This window comes from Triticum aestivum, chromosome 4A, assembly GCF_018294505.1.
Source record: "Triticum aestivum cultivar Chinese Spring chromosome 4A, IWGSC CS RefSeq v2.1, whole genome shotgun sequence".
Classification (NCBI taxonomy): Eukaryota; Viridiplantae; Streptophyta; class Magnoliopsida; order Poales; family Poaceae; genus Triticum; species Triticum aestivum.
Genome location: NC_057803.1, coordinates 320,689,829 through 320,709,122, shown reverse-complemented (window position 1 = coordinate 320,709,122; position 19,294 = coordinate 320,689,829). Strand labels below are relative to the sequence as shown.

At 42.5% G+C, this 19,294-nt stretch overlaps 1 protein-coding gene across 1 annotated transcript; it reads left to right on the top strand.

Annotated features, from left to right (window-relative positions):
* The first annotated feature begins 3,325 nt into the window (after positions 1-3,325).
* Positions 3,326-18,809, top strand: LOC123086030 (protein transport protein SEC23). Its single transcript, XM_044507728.1, has 12 exons — positions 3,326-4,269; positions 4,349-4,522; positions 5,047-5,208; positions 9,405-9,547; positions 14,837-14,912; positions 15,013-15,185; positions 15,265-15,346; positions 15,883-15,960; positions 17,266-17,427; positions 17,775-18,038; positions 18,122-18,226; positions 18,429-18,809. The coding sequence occupies exons 1-12, from the start codon at positions 3,487-3,489 to the stop codon at positions 18,573-18,575; spliced, it is 2,349 nt and encodes a 782-aa protein (XP_044363663.1). The 5' UTR covers positions 3,326-3,486; the 3' UTR covers positions 18,576-18,809.
* The last annotated feature ends 485 nt before the right edge of the window (positions 18,810-19,294 follow it).

Here is a 19,294-nt window from a genome sequence, read left to right as displayed (position 1 = left end):
GGGTTGCCCGGAACCCCTTCCGGTGACCCGATATGTACCCGGTACCCCCGGAACACTTCCGGTGTCCGAATAGTATCGTCCTATATATGAATCTTTATCTCTCGACCATTTCGAGACTCCTCGTCATGTCCGTGATCTCATCCGAGACTCCAAACAACATCCAGTCACCAAATCACATAACTCATATAATACAAAATCGTCATCGAACGTTAAGCGTGCGGACCCTACGGGTTCGAGAACTATGTAGACATGACCGAGACACCTCTCCGGTCAATAACCAATAGTGTAAAATGGATGCTCATATTGGTTCCCACATATCCTACGAAGATCTTTATTGGTCGTACCGTCATGACAACATACATTATTCCCTTGCCCGAGATTCGATCGTCGGTATCTTCATACCTAGTTTAATCTTATTACCGACAAGTCTGTTTACTCGTTCCATAATGCATCATCCTACAACTAACTCATTAGTCACATTGCTTGCAAGGATTATTATCATGTGCATTACTGAGAGGGCCCAAAGATACCTCTCCGATACTCGGAGTGACAAATCCTAATCTCGATCTATGCCAACCCAACAAACACCTTCAAAGATACCTATATAGCATCTTTATAATCACCCAGTTATGTTGTGACGTTTGATAGCACACAAGGTATTCCTCCGATATCCGGGAGTTGCATAATATCATAGTCAAAGGAATATGTATATGACATGAAGAAAGCAATAGCAATAAAACTTAACGATCATTATGCTAAGCTAATAGATGGGTCTTGTCCATCACATCATTCTCCTAATGATGTGATCCCGTTCATAAAATGACAACACATGTCTATGGTTAGGAAACTTAACCATCTTTGATTAACGAGCTAGTCTAGTAGAGGCTTACTAGGGACACGATGTTTTGTCTATGTATCCACACATGTATCAAGTTTCCGGTTAATACAATTCTAGCATGAATAATAAACATTTATCATGATATAAGGAAATATAAAATAACAACGTTATTATTGCCTCTAGGGCATATTTCCTCCAATATAGGCCATAGAAACTAGAAAACAAGCAAACTATGCATCGAAAACAGAATCTGTCAAAAAACAGGACAGTCTATAGTAATCTGTAACTCCCGAATACTTCTGTAACACCAAAAATTCTGAAAAATTAGGACGACCTAAGAAATTTGTTTATTAATCTTCTGCAAAAAAATAGTATTTTATCACGCTTCTGCTTAAAATGAAAATTAATTTTTTGAATGCAAAAGTTTCTGTTTTCAACAAGGTCAAATCAACTATCACCGTAATCTATCCCAAAGGTCTTACTTGGCACTTTATTGAAACAAAAGCTATAAAACATGATACATTAGCCTAATCATGTGAACACATAAAAACAGTAGGTAATGGTGTTGAGTTGTCTCCCAACAAGAACTTTTCTCTAATGCCTTTTAAGCTAGGCATGATGATTTTAATGATGCTCACATAAAATATAAGAATTGAAACATAACAGGAGCATCATGTAGCATATGACTACCACATTTAAGTCTAACCCACTTCCTATGAATAGGGGTTTTGTGAGCAAACAATTTACGGGAGCAAGAGTCAAGTATCATACGAATGTAAACACAAGCATAACTTCAAGATTTTCAACATAAAGAGATGAAACTTAATATTATTGAGATAGGTAAAAGCACATGTTCCTCTCTCATGGTATTTTTTAGTAGCATCATGAATGAATTCAATAATATAACCATCACATAAAGCATTCCTTTCATAATGCATAAGCATAGGAATTTTATTACTCTTCACATAAGCAAATTTATTGTCATGGATAATAGTGAGAGTAAACTCAACAAAATAACTGTCATGTGAGGCATAATCCAATTGAAAATTAAAATCATGATGAAAAGTTTCATGGTTATCATTATTCTTTATAGCATACATGTCATCACAATAATCATCAAGTGGTCATGGTCATCCAGAGATAAGCACATGCAAAACATATATCAAGTGTTCTCAAATCCTTAAAGACTCAATTCGATAAGATACTTCAAAGGAAAAATTCAATCCTACAAGAAGGTAGAGGGGGAGAAACATAATAAGATCCAACTATAATAGCAAAGCTCGCGGTACATCAAGATCGTGCCAAATCAAGAACACGAGAGAGAGATCAAACACATAGCTACTGGTACATACCCTCAGTCCCGAGGGTGAACTACTCCCTCCTCGTCATGGAGAGCGCCTGGATGATAAAGATGACCACCGGTGATGATTTCCCCCTCCGGCAGGGTGCCGGAACAGGGTCCCAATTGGTTTTTGATGGCTACAGAGACTTACAGCGGCGGAACTCCCTATTTAGGTTTCGTTCTGAAAGTTCGAGAATATATAAGAGGTGTTGGAGTCAGGAACAAGTCAGGGGGACCCACGAGGCGGCCACAAGGTCAGGGGCGCGCCCTAGGGAGGGGGGCGCGCCCTCCACCCCTGTGGTGGCCCCGGGACTCCTCTCCGATACTTTTTTGTTCCAACATTTTTCATATTTTCCAAAAAAAATATTCGTAAATTTTCAGGTCAATTGGACTCCGTTTGATATTCCTTTTCTGCGAAACTCAAAAATAAGGAAAAAAATAGAAACTGGCACTGGGCTCTGGGTTAATAGTTTAGTCGCAAAAATCATATAAAATAGCATATAAATGCATATAAAACATTCAAAACAAATAATATAATAGCATGAAACAATAAAAAATATAGATACCTTGGAGACGTATCATTGGTGGAGGCCAGCCGCTCCGCCTGCCGGTGTTCGAAGTACGCCGCCCACGCCTGGTGGTTGCCGGCGTCGTACTCCGGGAGGGCCCGCTGCTCCTTCGTCAGCGACGCCCACATGCGCTCGACCTCGTCGCCGAAGTGGTCGGGGCGCGTTGTGACGTCGGGCAGCGGGGGGACGGGGACGCCCCCGACGCTGAGCTTCCACCGCCCCGATGCACGCATGTCGGGAGGCGTCGGGATATTCGCTTCGTGCAGGAGGTAGGCCTCCCACTCGTGCAGCGAGTGGCGGCCGAAGCCATTGGTCGCCGCCCGATCGCCGGGGAACCTCTCGCCCTTCGTCGCGGCTGCGAAAGGGAAGAGGGGAAGAGGAAAGAGGTCGTCGGCGGCGGCTGTGCACGGGGAGAGAGGGGGCTACGGGTGGGTGCGGCCACTGTGGAGGAAGGCGCGCCTTTAGGGCTGAATTATCGACGCGGGTGCTAAAAAACGATCGTGTGGGACCTGTAGGGGGCGTGGGTTGAGAACTTTAACCAAACAGAACCCAGGCATATCTCACGCAAGCTTGTGGCCAGACAATATTGCTTCAGGGCAGCATCCAAAACTGGCCCCAAAAGACGGAGAGAACAGAACAGGAAACAGCCCGCAGGCGCAGCTCTCCACCTCCCTCCTCTCTCTCTCCGATCCACCCGCTCCCCTCCCCTCTCCGATAGCTGCTCGCCGCGCTCAATCATGGCGGCCGACCCCTCCGCGGCTGCGGCGCCCGCCGACCCCGATGGCCCGGACGCGGTTCGCTTCACATGGAACGCCTGGCCCCGGTCCAAGGTTGAAGCCAGCCGCTGCGTCGTCCCGCTCGCCGCCGCCATCTCCCCGGTCCGCTCCCCCGAGTCCCTCGCGTCGCCGCCCCTTCCCTACCCGCCACTCCGCTGCAAGCCGCCTTGCTCTGCGCTCCTCAACCCCTTCGCCCGTGTCGACTTCACCGCCAAGATCTGGATCTGCCCGCTCTGCTTCTCGCGCAACCACTTCCCCCCGCACTACGCCGGCATCTCCGAGAACAACGTGCCCGCCGAGCTCTTCACACAATGCTCCACCGTCGAGTACCTCGTCGCCGGACCCCCGGGATCTCCTGCACCGCTGCCGCCAGTGTTCCTGTTCGTCATCGACACCTGCGTCATCGAGGAAGAACTGGAGTACGTCAAGCTGTCCATGCGGAAGGCGGTCGCGCTTCTGCCGGAGCACGCACTTGTTGGCCTGGTGACCTTCGGGACGCAGGTGCATCTGCACGAGCTTGGGTTCTCCGAGCTCAGCAAGATCTACGTGTTCCGGGGGAGCAAGGAGATCTCCAAAGAGCAGATTTTGGATCAGCTTGGGTTATCAGGCGGGGGGCGGCCAGGGTTCCCAAAGATGACACAGCAGCCAGGCGTGCAACAGGTCAATGGGATGCATCCATTAGTCACGACAGGGGTTAACAGGTTCTTGCTCCCGGTATCAGAGTGCGAGTGCACGCTCAGCACGGTGAGGTATTTGGCCCATTGGGTTTGGTGAATTTAGTTGAACGCAAGTGTAACTTGACATACTTGTTGTTGTATTGCAGCTGCTGGACGAGTTGCAGCCTGACCAGTGGCCGGTTGAGGCTGGCAACCGTGCCATCAGGTGCACGGGTGTTGCGCTAAATGTGGCGGCTGGGTTGCTTGGGGCATGCGTGCCTGGGACTGGTGCAAGGATTATTGCGCTACTTGGCGGGCCATGTACCGAAGGTCCTGGAGTGGTAAAGATTCTTGCTTTCTTTGCATGAGCGTAAATAAATCAGTTAATTGAAATTGCTTCTCAATGGAACATGGTTCGCTATATCAGAAACATGGTCTACTTGAGATACTGGAATGTGTCCTGTTAATTATTTTGTTAAATCCTCTTTCCTGGAAATTGAAATTGCATGACAGCGATTATCACTGCTTAATTGCCAAGGCAAATCTTTACCTTTTTAGTAACGCTAATAGTTTCTCTAAATTCACCTAAGCCTGATATGGAAGAATATGAAATTGCAAAATGTATATCTCAGCATACTCATGATGTGGTGTCGAAGGTTATGGGCATGCACTTCTTGTTGTACTATAACAGATTTGGAGATACTGCTTCTCTCTGTAGTTTGCATAGTACTCAGTAAGTACGAAGATGGTGTTCTTACGATTTGCTGAACTTCACATCTCGCTGATTATTTTTAATGATATTTCTTCTCTATATTTCTGTTTATAAATTCATTTTTGCTTGATATCACTCCATTGGACAATGCAGATTGTATCAAAAGATTTGTCTGAGCCAGTTAGATCACACAAGGATCTTGATAAGGATGCGGCGCCTCATTTCCAGAAAGCCGTCAAATTTTACGATGGCCTTGCCAAACAATTGGTCAGTCAAGGTCATGTTCTAGATGTGTTTGCATCTGCTCTTGATCAGGTTAGTATTCTCTTTAGCCAGCATTATATTGCTGTGTTCGTACTTCCTATTGAGATTCTCTATCATGCTGAGAAGACTATGAGTGTATGGTGTCACTGAAATGACTGCAGTTCTTGAGCTAGCTTCTTAATTTATAGTTCAGGATATTACTGTCAGTTCGTCCCTTTGTCAAGTCTTTGGTTGATTGGCTGATTGAAGCCTACTAGGTTTAAGTCATGTGATTATTTCTTATAAGTTCTATAATTAATAACTTGCATCTTTTATTGTAATGTGTGCCAGTCCATCAAACATGGAGTCTTATCCCTTAATTTGGAGTCCTAGTTGATTAAACAAGTTGTTCGGAAAGAGTCCAGTTGGTTTAGAAATTATATTAGAGTCTGAATAGACTTTTCGGCTTGTCGGTCAAGTCTTGTCTTTATATACTATATAAAGGGGCTGACCCCTAGCAATAAAGCAGAGAAGAATATTGCCGTCTACTTTTATCTACTTTTCAGTAATTAGGGTTATATCAGAAGTAGATCCTTCCAATTTGGGCAAAGAAATCAAGATTGAGGCTTTTGAGCAGATGAAGCTCATCATGAAGCAATTGGAGGCCTTCACACGCCAATGAGTGGAGGCCTTCACACGCTAATGAGTGAAGGAACAGGTGCTTCTCGTCTGGCTGGTGCAGCACTTGAGAGCAATGGCTGCTGGCCCTGGCCCTGCCACCAGATTCCGTTGCTGCAGCAGCTGCCCACGACGCCACCTCCTCGTCCCATGCGCTGCTCTCAAGCGACGATGCGCCCTTGGTGTTTTGCCTTGCCAACAGTACCTTCGGCGACCTCTTCTCGAGCGGGCGAATCGACACCACTGCCGCCCGGCGGACATCTACCCTCTGGGCAGATTGCCCACCCCCACCCCCTCTCTTTCCTGCCTTCCACCACCTATCTGCTGTCGCACCGCAACCACGTGCCGACTGCTGCCAACAACCACCAGCCGCCATTACCCTTTTACCATCTCTAGCCATCTCCTTACTCGCTGCAGCTGCCTTCAAGAATAAATCTGGGTCACTTCGGAACCCCACATTTACAGTTCAAATCCCATCCCAAATCCTGCCCAATTTTCCTGCCCTCACCTACAAGCAGCAGTCACATATTGCCGCGCCTCTACAACCTTCACGCCTCCACCTGCCAACCGATTTCATATGCCGTTATGGCCGTCCCCTTCCCTAGGTCCATCCTGCCCACCCCTTCCGCCCCCCCTGCTTAACCATCACCTCGGCTCAGGTTCGTGTTTCGGCATGCCCTGCTTCCACAAGCTTGTTGACTTGGTCGATCCTCTTGGTTGGCTCAATGCTGTGGGCAGTTCTTTTGTGGATAGCGCACGGACGAGGCTGATAAGGTATGGACTGCAGTCTGCCACCTCACCGATGACGCTCAATTCTGGTGCGTTCAGCTTGGGCGCAATTTAGGCATCTCCCGTTCACTTCCTCTGTCGTCGACTACAACAGCAGGTTTCTAGCACTCATGTGCCGCAACCACTGTTCAAAATATCGGCCGTCAAACAAGTTAACTGCCCTGTTAATCGCTACTCGGCACCTGACTGAATCAAATAACCCCTTAGGACAATTAACTGCGACAGTCGATTAATCGGTCTGACAGCCGATAAGGTCTGGACTGCAGCCTGCCACCTCACCAATGACGCTCAATTCTGGTGCGTTCAAGCTGAACGCAATTTAGGCATGCTGACATGGCAGCAGGTCAATGAGGCTTGCCGCGTTCAGTTTTGGCCATGACTTCGTGCAAATCCCTTTGGCGAGTTGGCGCATCTCCCGCTCACTTCCTCGGCCGTCGACTACAACAGCAGGTTTCTAGCACTCATGTGCACAACCGCTGTTCAAAATATCGGCCGTCAAACAAGTTAACTGCCCTGTTAATACTCGGCACCTGACTGAATCGAATAACCCCTTCGGACAATTAACTGCGACAGCCGATTAATCGGTCCGACAGCCGATAAAAGGCCAAAATTTTGGGCGGGCCGATTAACTGGCAGGGGAGGCAAAGCTTATTTTGGCCAAAAATGTAGCCTGTTTCCCTCCCTTCTCTAGGTTTGGGGTCCTGCTCCTTCTCCCAAATTGTTGTGCTGCTACTGGTTGGCTATATCTGCATTGCTGCTCTGTCCTCTCTGTGTAGGATTCCACCACTGCAAGTGCTCCATCTTTGAAAAGAAGTTCGGATGATGTGGGGTGGCCTAGGATATATAGATATGTAACACTTTTCCTTGTTACATTAATGTGTACATTAGCATATTTAGACATTTAGTACATTGCATGTTGCCATGTAGCCTAGGATATATAGACACGGCCCTATGTTAACCCACCGATAAATGGGTTACCGATAAATTCAGTAAATAGGCTGATTCACTGATTAATTCCTACTCAGCACCTGATAGAGCAGCTATCAGAAACTGCTATCCTGAACATTGGCCGTGGCAATGAGCCATTAACACCGTCCCAACAACGGTTTTTGTACACGGCAGGGGTTGACGTTGAGTTTCAAAGACCATTCGACCTCCACACCGTCGTTTCCTTCACCAAGACCTATGAGCAGTGACATTTCCCTCCAACAACGTTATCGCACCAGCCTTCTGAGCCTATGGAGCCCTTGTGCCCCTCTGATCCTCCTGCGGTCAACTTAATTCTGACATCTTCCTTGCCAGCACCACTAGCACCTGTCCTGCCGTCGACCACTCCAGAGCCAACCTGCCACGACAAGTTCGGTGCCTCACCCCACTGAGTTGGCATAACGTCATCATCAGTGCCTTTGCTTCAACTACAATGAGATTTATGTTCAGGGTCACCAGTGCTTGCGGCTCTTCTTCATCAAGGCTGATGACTATGGCCAAGATAGCTCCACAACCGGTAGCACCCAAGGTCCCATGGGAGTCAATTGATAAGCTACAGCTTGCGGACAAGCTGTTTCTCAAGAAAGGGAGAGATGTTATGTGTGCCAGCCCATCAAATATGGAATCTTAACCCTTAATTAGAGTCGTAGTTGATTAAGCAAATTTGTTAGGAAAGAGGCCAGTCAGTTTAGAGATCATATTAGAGTTTGAATAGACTTATCGGTCAAGTCTTGTCTATCTACTATATGAAGGGGCCTACCCCTCTCAATAAAGCAGAGAATCAAGTAATAAGGATTTACAAAAAATAATGAATTGCATTTTCAAGGTAAAAAATATACCAAGGGCAGTCTGCATATTGATATCCTTCATCCTCTGTTTCATGCATAACCATTGGTGTGCTGTAGTGCCTCCCCCCGCCGCTGCAGCTCCTTCTCCTCCTCCACCTCCCTTCTCTCACTGCTGCTGCGGCTGCCCGTAGACCTCGCTGGCCACCAAAACCAACACTAATGGACAAAGCGAGGTTGGTAGGCCTCCCCCTAGCACCAAGGCATGCCTAAGCGTGCACCTTATGCCTCTTTTTTGAACCATGATCATTTCACATATATTTGATTCATAAAGAGAAGATTAAATCATGTCTTCTCTTGAAGACCTTGAATCTTTAGTTGTAATTGACTGAAAAAGTTTAGCGTCAAGTTAGCGGGATATATTGGAGACAATTTGAATTGGATGCTATTGGATGACCAGAAATTGTGTAACCAAGTGTTTCCTTGAACAACTTTAGCTACTACTCGATCACAGTCAGTAGTTCAGTATCAATGGCAGCAAGTACCCAGTATACTACGCAAGTCCCAAACTGCCCCACTGCTGTAGCCATCTGTATATTAGGCATTTTCTTGTCCATCTTTCACTATTGCTCCATTTGATGATCAGAAATATACTCTTTCTATGTTCCATTAGTATTAATCTAGCTGAATGATTGGTTCTACAAACTATAACGTATTACTAAATTTCATTTTGTGACATCTGTGTTTGCTGCTTCAAGAAGAAAAAAAAAGATGGGATTTGCCTTTCTGGGGAAGATACTGTGTAAATTTTTCACATGTCGTTACTTCAAAGACAAATAAATAAATTCACATGTCATAATTTCTGAGAGGATCCGTTGTCAATTAGTAGATGGAAATGTTAATGAAATCATGTTGTATGAGTTTAGAATGCCTTGTATCTGAAGCTACACTTATAATCCTCCAATTGTGCTTGTTGATTTTCTATTGGTGTTCCATTGAACTTCTGTTTTGTTTGGAACACCAAAACAGGTTGGACTAGCTGAGATGAAGCTTGCTATTGAGAGAACAGGCGGCCTTGTTGTCTTATCTGAGAGTTTTGGGCATTCTGTGTTTAAGGATTCTTTTAAACGTATTTTCGAGGGAGGTGAACATTCATTGGGCCTGTCATTCAAGTAAGTTTGCTGACTGTTATCATCTTTGTTTCATTACCTTTTACATTTTCATCAAAGATGGTATGTCTAGGTATATTTTTTAACTCAGCTAATTTCACCACCTACTGTGGTTTGTCTGTTGTGCTGGCCGTCCACATCACGTGATGAACATCCATCGGCCCTCCTCGCTCTGTGACTCTTCCCCATATAGATCAGCAGAATCGTTCTTTTAAGTAATTTAACGTCCAGCTCAGTTGTCTCTGATCCCTGCTATGCACAATGGACAATGATCATCAGTGACCACCCCCACAGCTGTGGCCTGCTTGGTGCTAGTGAGTAATACTGGACAACATGAATAGTAGCAATGGTGGGACATGAGAGGTAGCAAGCTTCAAACTGCTGGATCTTGTTATCTCTCCGATGGCCACTGCTCGCTGGCTTGCTCTCCTCGAGTAGATCAACGTTGTTCACATCTCTTCTTTGAAACTGTTAGATGCTGTCGCTGTGCCAAGAGCAGCAGATGCTGTTGCTGTGCTTATAGCGTATCCTCCTCTAACTTAACTCTCTATCCCCTTGCCCCGCCTCTTCCCAATCTTCTTATGGGGAGGGTTGATTGCTCATGACCTCTCAAGAAGCCATGAACTCGGGAGCAACTTTATGGTGGACGCCGGCTCGTGTGGACTGTATCATAGCCATAGAACGATTCCTCGAGATGCTCAAACGTCACTTCCCTGTCCCCCATGCTCGTTTCCTAGGAGTAGGGTGTAGGTGTCATAGGCGTATGAGCTTGGCACTTGTGTTTCCTGGCGTGGATCTGTACGTGCACATGCCACAGGGAAGGAGGAGTTGGTGACTTGACCTGCCAATGTACTAGTGATGGGTGGTGTGGGCCACAACGCAGAAACTTTTTGCACGTCAGGACGTGACAAAAAGAGACCCTGCCAATGTTCCATCATGCACAGTGCGCATCTCTTGCATCTACTGGCGCTAAAACAAAATTAATCAGGGTCACTAATCAAATCTACTTGATGAGTTTAATGTGCCGGATAAAAAACAGATTGATAAAATCTACTGGCTCTAAAACAAAATTAGTCAGGGTCACTAATCAAATCTACTTGATGAGTTTAATGTGCTGGATGAAAAGCAGATTGATAAAATCTAAAAACAGTATGGTGGACGGGTGCATTTGATCCTTTTTTTTTTCAAATGATTCAAAATCATACTCCCTCAATTCCAAAATATAGTGCGCCCGCGCTTTCCGCGGTCCAACTTTGACCATAAATTTAACCAACGAGACCAACTGCGACGGGAGAAAAAATTATATAATTGAAAACTTCTTTCGAATACGAATTCACTGATATAATTTCTGCTCCCGCCGCAGTCGGTCTTGATAGTTAAATTTACGGTCAAAGTTGAAGCACGGGGATAGAGGAAGCACTACATTGTGGAATGGAGGGAGTATTTGTTAAGTTAAAAAAGAACTTTGAAAAATTATACATATTCACAATGAACCTGTGAAATTTTGTTCAAAAAATATTATGACTTGCAAGCTGTACAAAAAAAAAATTCTTGGTCCGACAATAAAAAAATTGACCCACTTTTATTGACGTATTTGTTTTTATTTGTTTACGTCATGTATGAAAGTATATTGTTATGAAATTTTGTTGAATGTGTTATATGTGCATGTACAAATATTTTTGATTTTTTTGTGCTGTGGTAATATTGTTTTTCTCAAAAGTCCACCAAAAGACATTTTCACCTTCTTACAGACTAGGTTCCAAGATGGTTTGTGGCAAAAGAACAAAATTTGGTAATACAAAAAATTACTCCCTCCGTCCCAAAATGTAAGACGTTTTTTAGGCTTAGGCTAAGCCTAAAAAACGTCTTACATTTTGGGACAGAGGGAGTATATAACAGGCGGCACAGTAATACATTTATCTTTTTTTGCGGGAGAGTAATACATTAATCTAACAAGAGACCCAACGTCTTACATTTTGGGACAGAGGGAGTATATAACAGGCGGCACAGTAATACATTTATCTTTTTTTGCGGGAGAGTAATACATTAATCTAACAAGAGATCCTGCCAATGTTCCATCATGCACAGTGCGCATCTCTTGCATCTACTGGCGCTAAAACAAAATTAATCAGGGTCACTAATCAAATCTACTTGATGAGTTTAATGTGCCGGATAAAAAACAGATTGATAAAATCTACTGGCTCTAAAACAAAATTAGTCAGGGTCACTAATCAAATCTACTTGATGAGTTTAATGTGCTGGATGAAAAGCAGATTGATAAAATCTAAAAACAGTATGGTGGACGGGTGCATTTGATCCTTTTTTTTTTCAAATGATTCAAAATCATACTCCCTCAATTCCAAAATATAGTGCGCCCGCGCTTTCCGAGGTCCAACTTTGACCATAAATTTAACCAACGAGACCAACTGCGACGGGAGAAAAAATTATATAATTGAAAACTTCTTTCGAATACGAATTCACTGATATAATTTCTGCTCCCGCCGCAGTCGGTCTTGATAGTTAAATTTACGGTCAAAGTTGAAGCACGGGGATAGAGGAAGCACTACATTGTGGAATGGAGGGAGTATTTGTTAAGTTAAAAAAGAACTTTGAAAAATTATACATATTCACAATGAACCTGTGAAATTTTGTTCAAAAAATATTATGACTTGCAAGCTGTACAAAAAAAAAATTCTTGGTCCGACAATAAAAAAATTGACCCACTTTTATTGACGTATTTGTTTTTATTTGTTTACGTCATGTATGAAAGTATATTGTTATGAAATTTTGTTGAATGTGTTATATGTGCATGTACAAATATTTTTGATTTTTTTGTGCTGTGGTAATATTGTTTTTCTCAAAAGTCCACCAAAAGACATTTTCACCTTCTTACAGACTAGGTTCCAAGATGGTTTGTGGCAAAAGAACAAAATTTGGTAATACAAAAAATTACTCCCTCCGTCCCAAAATGTAAGACGTTTTTTAGGCTTAGGCTAAGCCTAAAAAACGTCTTACATTTTGGGACAGAGGGAGTATATAACAGGCGGCACAGTAATACATTTATCTTTTTTTGCGGGAGAGTAATACATTAATCTAACAAGAGACCTAACGTCTTACATTTTGGGACAGAGGGAGTATATAACAGGCGGCACAGTAATACATTTATCTTTTTTTGCGGGAGAGTAATACATTAATCTAACAAGAGATCCTGCCAATGTTCCATCATGCACAGTGCGCATCTCTTGCATCTACTGGCGCTAAAACAAAATTAATCAGGGTCACTAATCAAATCTACTTGATGAGTTTAATGTGCCGGATAAAAAACAGATTGATAAAATCTACTGGCTCTAAAACAAAATTAGTCAGGGTCACTAATCAAATCTACTTGATGAGTTTAATGTGCTGGATAAAAAACAGATTGATAAAATCTAAAAACAGTATGGTGGACGGGTGCATTTGATCCTTTTTTTTCAAATGAATCAAAATCATATTTGTTAAGTTAAAAAAGAACTTTGAAAAATTATACATATTCACAATGAACCTGTGAAATTTTGTTCAAAAAATATTATGACTTGCAAGCTGTAGAATTTTTTTTCTTGGTCCGACAATTAAAAAATTGACCCCACTTTTATTGACGTATTTGTTTTTATTTGTTTACGTCACGTATGAAAGTATATTGTTATGAAATTTTATTGAATGTGTTATATGTGCATGTACAAATATTTTTTATTTTTTTGCGCTGTGGAAATATTGTTTTTCTCAAAAGTCCACCAAAAGACATTTTCACCTTCTTACAGACTAGGTTCCAAGATGGTTTGTGGCAAAAGAACAAAATTTGGTAATACAAAAAATTAATCTAACAAACTGTGTGAGGCCAATTCTTGTTCAGAGCCCCAACTGTGCAGAAACTTCTAACAGGCATATAAAAACAGTTTAAATCCTAGTTTAAGTAAATGGCCCTGACGACCACATGGTGCTAACAGACAATATAGTAGTACTCCCTCCGTCCCGAAATATGTGTCTCAACTTTGTACTAGCTTTAGTGCAAAGTTGTACTAAACTTGAGACACTTATTTTGCAACGGAGGGAGTATTATTTTATGGATAAAATCTAAGAACACCTATAAGTCTAACTAATGAAATTATAAGGTGACACTATAGAGTTTAAGATAATTTGTGACCAGAAAAACATTTGATAATATTGAGAGTTAAAAAGAAATATCTGGATGAGCGTCACAATAATAAATTACTCTAAAGCAGTGTGTATGAGATTAATAGGTGTTTAGTGGACTTAATAGACTGCTAATATCATACTCTCTGTACACTACACTGACTAACAAATTGGTCTTAACGGCCGATTATTATTCTATGTGCTATCGTGAGGGGGAGCGTCAATTGGGCACAAGGTCAGGTCACATCGCACTTTTCCGGGTGGCAGAGGGTAAATTGGAATGGTGCCATACTCATCACATGTGTTCGAGCAGCTAGAATCTCTGTCAATAAAGCTAGCTATAGCTGCCGGGATACAAGCTTTGACGGGGCTCTAGGGGGGACAGAACGCACAAATACCGGGAGGGATCTGATCAGTTAGGATAACGGACAGGCAGGATATGGTCTGCAGAGTGCTCGTCCACCGTAAGGCATTTTCGCATGCTACTACTCGGTGCTTCATGCTTTGTTCACTGTCATCCTTTTCTTTGCCATCTTCCCTGTCAGCTACTAAGATTTGGGTGAGCAGCCTTTGAGCCGTTGACATGGAGTGCCATCAGTGGCAGTAGGCAGTAACCAGATTTTGGCGGGTGGTTTCAGATGGTGGCGCTCGGAAGCAATAAATGTTGACAGTAGGCCTTGGAACTTGGGAGCGGTGAGCTGTGGCTGTGAGCTAGGAACCTAAGGCCGAGGAGGTAGATCATAGCAAGCTCAAGAAGAATGGCATTGGTCTAAGCTTTGGATAATAGTTATAGTTTCTTTCTTCTCTTCTCATTTGATTTCCTCTTTTATCTGCATATAATATATCCATGTCATATGGAGATGATATCAACTACTGATGCGCCTAGCCAACACTAGAAATCAAATTAAAGATTAAAACTGATCTGAAAAAGTTCCTTCTGGATTTAGTGAACTTCTTGGGAAGTGAATTCTCTTAATGATAATTTCAGATAGCTAAACCATGCTTACCTCTTAATCTTGAAAGTAGAGGTTGAGGAGGGGTATGTCGTGTTTCTCCTAATACCATGATTCAGCAAAATAGCTGTAAACATCTCCTGATTCTTGCCTTTTTTCTTTCTTGAAGTGGCACATTTGAAATAAACTGTTCGAAGGACATTAAAGTTCAGGGTGTTATTGGACCGTGTACATCTTTGGAGAAGGTAGGCATCTATATCATACACTCAGTTATGCTAAGAGTTCTTAAGCTGAAAAATACTAATGCTAAGACTCGGCTTGATCTTTGCAACATGCCAAACATAGAAAGGAGCTTTATGTGCAGACACAATTGTCGGACAGGGAAACACAACAGCATGGAAAATGTGTGGGCTTGATAGGAATACTTCACTTACAGTATTTTTTGATGTCTCACCGAGTGAACGCTCTGGCCAACCAGGTCATCAAAATCCCGATTTGTACATACAGTTTGTAACCAGGTAGTTATTTCAGTTCTGCTATCTTTTGTGTAAGATTGACTGAATGTGCCAACTGCTGAGTGTGGAGATCCTTTTGTAGTTACCAACACCCGGAAGGTCAAATGAGAATAAGAGCTACTACTGTATCCAGAAAATGGGTGGATGGTTCTACCAATACCGAGGTTAGCCTTATTCTATTAAGTGAGCCTTAAAAATTTCTTGTTATGTATACTATGTTGTTGAGCATGAGCAGTGTGCTAAACTGAACCATATCAATTGTAATCTATGATCATTAAAAGTACGGAGCACCGTTATTGTGCTTGCTTGGATTATATATATCATCATACACATGTACAGTACATTCTTGCATTGTAGCTGTTTCATTTCTCATGCACATGTATTATAAGCTATAATTTTAAGTGAGCACCTATTGGCAACAATGAATATACTATTTTTCACCTGCCTGAAGCTGTCCAATCCATGTACCCTGTCTATGGGAGAAAAATGCATTAAGGCACTGTAGAGTTCACTGTTTATTGTGCCTAAAATTCTCTTGTCAAAGTCTTCTTAAACAAATGAGTGCTTCTCCCTTAGAGTAAAAAGTTTTCTTTCTACTGTTTAAGCACAGATTATAAATTCCAAGTGTTACTTGCAGGACTATTACATTTCATTGGATGACTTTCACTTTTGACTTGACATGCATTTCCTTTAAATACAGGAACTAGTCGAAGGATTTGACCAGGAAACTGCAGCTGTTGTGTTGGCAAGATACATCTCCTTGAAAATGGAAATAGAGGTACTTCATTCATGCATCATCCTCCAGTTATCCTGAGTGCAACCTCAGTGATTTTTGTACCTGATAACATCAGTAGTATATGGCTTTGATTGCCTATTTGATTGAACAAAAACCGATGGTCATATACTCATATAATTTGTCTACTTCCCAGCTGTTGTGTTCTGTTATGTGCATATTCTTGTGTTGGAGCGAAAGCAGGTTTCACCCTGACACTTGCATTTAACTAAAGTGTCATCTTCATCAAACATTTATCACTGCAGCAATGACAATTTAGAGCATTAAATCTTTTTACTCTGAATGGTTAAGTAGGTACTTAGGTTGATCTACAGGTGTATTAATTGTGTGTTTTCACTCTCAAGCCAACAACTGTCTAAGGCTGGTCATAGTGGGAGTAACTTAGCTAGTAACATAACGCACCCCAGGATATGTTTGCTTATGTGGCATGTAGTTAATAAGGAGAGAGATGTTTTGAGTAACAGAATATGTTACCATCACATAACACTTCCCAAGACAAAATGAGTCTACAAGCTAATAAATACAAACACCTATGACAGTACCTCTATGTTACTCCTCACTATGAAGGTAGTAACATGGACTAGTGTCATATGCATGACAGTAGTCTAAGTTACTCGCCACTATGACTAGCCTAATCCTAGGCTATTATAGTATTATACAATAATTGTAATTTTATTGTTAATTCTATACTTATATGCACATCAAAATAGGAGGTTTTGATACGGTTGCTACTGTATTTGTTCTTTTCTACTAACCATGAAGACCCATTATTTTCTTTGTGCCTGTTGTACGTAGTAATTTGTTCGCAACTGGGTTTAGACACTTCTGCGTCCATATTCAGGAGGAAACAAGGGAACCATTTAGTTCTCGATATCGTGTATCCTCTTATGCATCTATGTTTGCACGTAGTCTGTGCAAGTGTGCATACTGTTAGCACCATGTCTTGTTCCGCATGCAATTTTTTGTTGAGCAGGCGAACACTAAAATCGGTACATTTTCTTTATCTTTTTCGATATCATCATTTTCTCTATGCATTTTGTTATCTTTTGATTTTCTAGCTGTATATTATTAAATGACAGCAGAGCGTACCTGATGCAGTGAATTCCTTTAGTACATTTGTGCATGTTGTAGATCTTTATGAACAGCTGTATACCTTGTGGGCTCTCTGATTAGCGTATGGCATATCTTCACGCACCTGTATATGTACATGCAATTTGTCACCCTGATGTTGCTAAATCCAAATTTGTGTTTGAGATGCATGATTAACAGTTTGTTTGAACCATTTTGTAGGAAGAGTTTGATGCAACACGGTGGCTTGATAGATCTCTCATACGACTATGTTCAAGATTTGGGGATTATCGGAAGGATGACCCCTCTTCATTTAGCCTACATTCTAATTTCTCACTGTTTCCTCAGTTTATGTTTAATCTCCGGCGTTCGCAATTTGTTCAGGTGATGTGTTGCACACCTGTTACTTCGTCCAGTTTACAAATAAGTGCCATTTTGCTGTTTTGCACATTGGACTGTCTGTAATATGTATAACTTTGACCACTAAGTTTCACCGTAGTATATGTATCAAACCCAAGAGAATTTTAATATTCTCAAAATACTTCCAAGCAAATCTATTCACAGGATTTGCAAGTTTCCAATCTAAAATCTATTCATTGGCAGTGGAAGTGTTAAAACTTTGATCGAAGGTCTGTCTAAAACGTCACTTATTTTGTGAGCTGGCTGCATTATTGTTTTTTTCCCTCGAGGAAATCAGTGCCTTACTAACACTTGGCCTTTTGTTATTACAGGTTTTCAATAACAGTCCAGATGAAACAGCCTATTTCCGAATGTTACTCAACCGAGAGAGTGTCACTAATTCAGTTGCAATGATTCAGCCGTCATTAATTTCATTTTCTTTCGATTCACCTCCTTCTCCTGTATTCCTCGATGTGGCATCAATAGCAGTAGATCGTATACTGCTGCTTGATGCATACTTCAGTGTTGTCATCTTCCATGGAATGACAATCGCTCAGTGGAGAAACATGTGTTATCAGAATCAGCCGGAGCATCAGGTAACGTGGGTGCATCTTCTAGTCAGTCCATAAGTGTTTGAACAATTCAGATGCTTACTAGCTATAATTCCTTTTTGTTTCAGCAATTCGCACAATTATTACAAGCTCCTCAGGAGGAGGCCCAGGTGATAATAAATGGTCGATTTCCAGTTCCTCGACTAGTTGTCTGTGACCAACATGGCTCCCAGGTGTGTATGTTACTCCCTCCATAAAGAAATATAAGAGTGTTTAGATCACTATTGCTCTTATATTTGCTTACCGAGGGAGTACTGTATTATTATTTGTCCTCTCGTAGATTAGGGCATGTTCAGTTTTATGTTTGCTTAGAAAGAATCTAAGTATATAGTGTAATAATAATAGTTAACATATATCATGTACCATTGCATGCAGGCAAGGTTCTTGTTAGCAAAACTGAATCCATCGGCCACATATAATTCAGCACATGATGTTCCACCAGGTTCTGACATCATCTTCACCGATGATGTCAGCTTCCAGGTCTTCTGTGAGCATCTACAAAGGCTGGCTGTTCAGTCGTAAGGAAATGCATGCAGAGTTGTACTCCCAAATTGATTGTTACTAGCTATTCGACGTTTGTTTACCTATCTGGCTCGCTCATAGTTTTGACTGTCTTTTTGGCCATGTGTCTTTTCATCATGAATTCTACTTCCTTCTGGAAATAAACTAAAAAAAATCATTTGTAAGGTGTCCACAAGTCTTATCACCCGTCCTTTATTATAGTTATATATATAATACTCCCTCTGTTTCGTGTTATGCTGTTTTAGCTTTTTCTGACCAGCTCCAAAAACCAGCAAAATGACATGTTTATCCTGTTCCAAAATACAAAGCAAAACACAGCGAAATTTGAATCGTTGGTCGCCGCCGGGGCTTTGAGGCATGGCGGGCGGGCTTCCAGTAGATCGCCGCTGCCGCCTGCAGCAGATCACCTCCCCAAGCATCTTGTCGCCTAAGGCCTGCAGCTGCTCCCCTCAAGCAGCCCCCTCCCAACCCCCCACCCCCCCACCCCCCACCCCGGCGTCGCCCCTAGATCGTTTACCTAGGTCACCCAAGCTCTGCCTAGTCTGTCCTTGTTTCAGGTCGTCGGGGCTGCCCCCAGATCGAGGTCAGCAAATTGAGCTCACCAGAAGCAACAGATCGCTGCTCTCTTGCCTCGCGTGGGGAACAGAGCGTGCGCGCGAGAGAGAGCCCTCTCTGACCTGGGGTATATTTGGAAAGTGTGAAAATGTTTGAACTGCGGA

What these genes read in the sequence shown, in the direction of transcription:
- LOC123086030 (XM_044507728.1), top strand. Translation starts at nt 3,487, where the DNA reads ATGGCGGCCGACCCCTCCGCGGCTGCGGCGCCCGCCGACCCCGATGGC. An exon ending in TCATTGGGCCTGTCATTCAA is followed by an intron (nt 9,548 to 14,836) that starts GTAAGTTTGCTG and finishes TCTTTCTTGAAG; the next exon opens with TGGCACATTTGAAATAAACT. An exon ending in CGTGTACATCTTTGGAGAAG is followed by an intron (nt 14,913 to 15,012) that starts GTAGGCATCTAT and finishes TGCCAAACATAG; the next exon opens with AAAGGAGCTTTATGTGCAGA.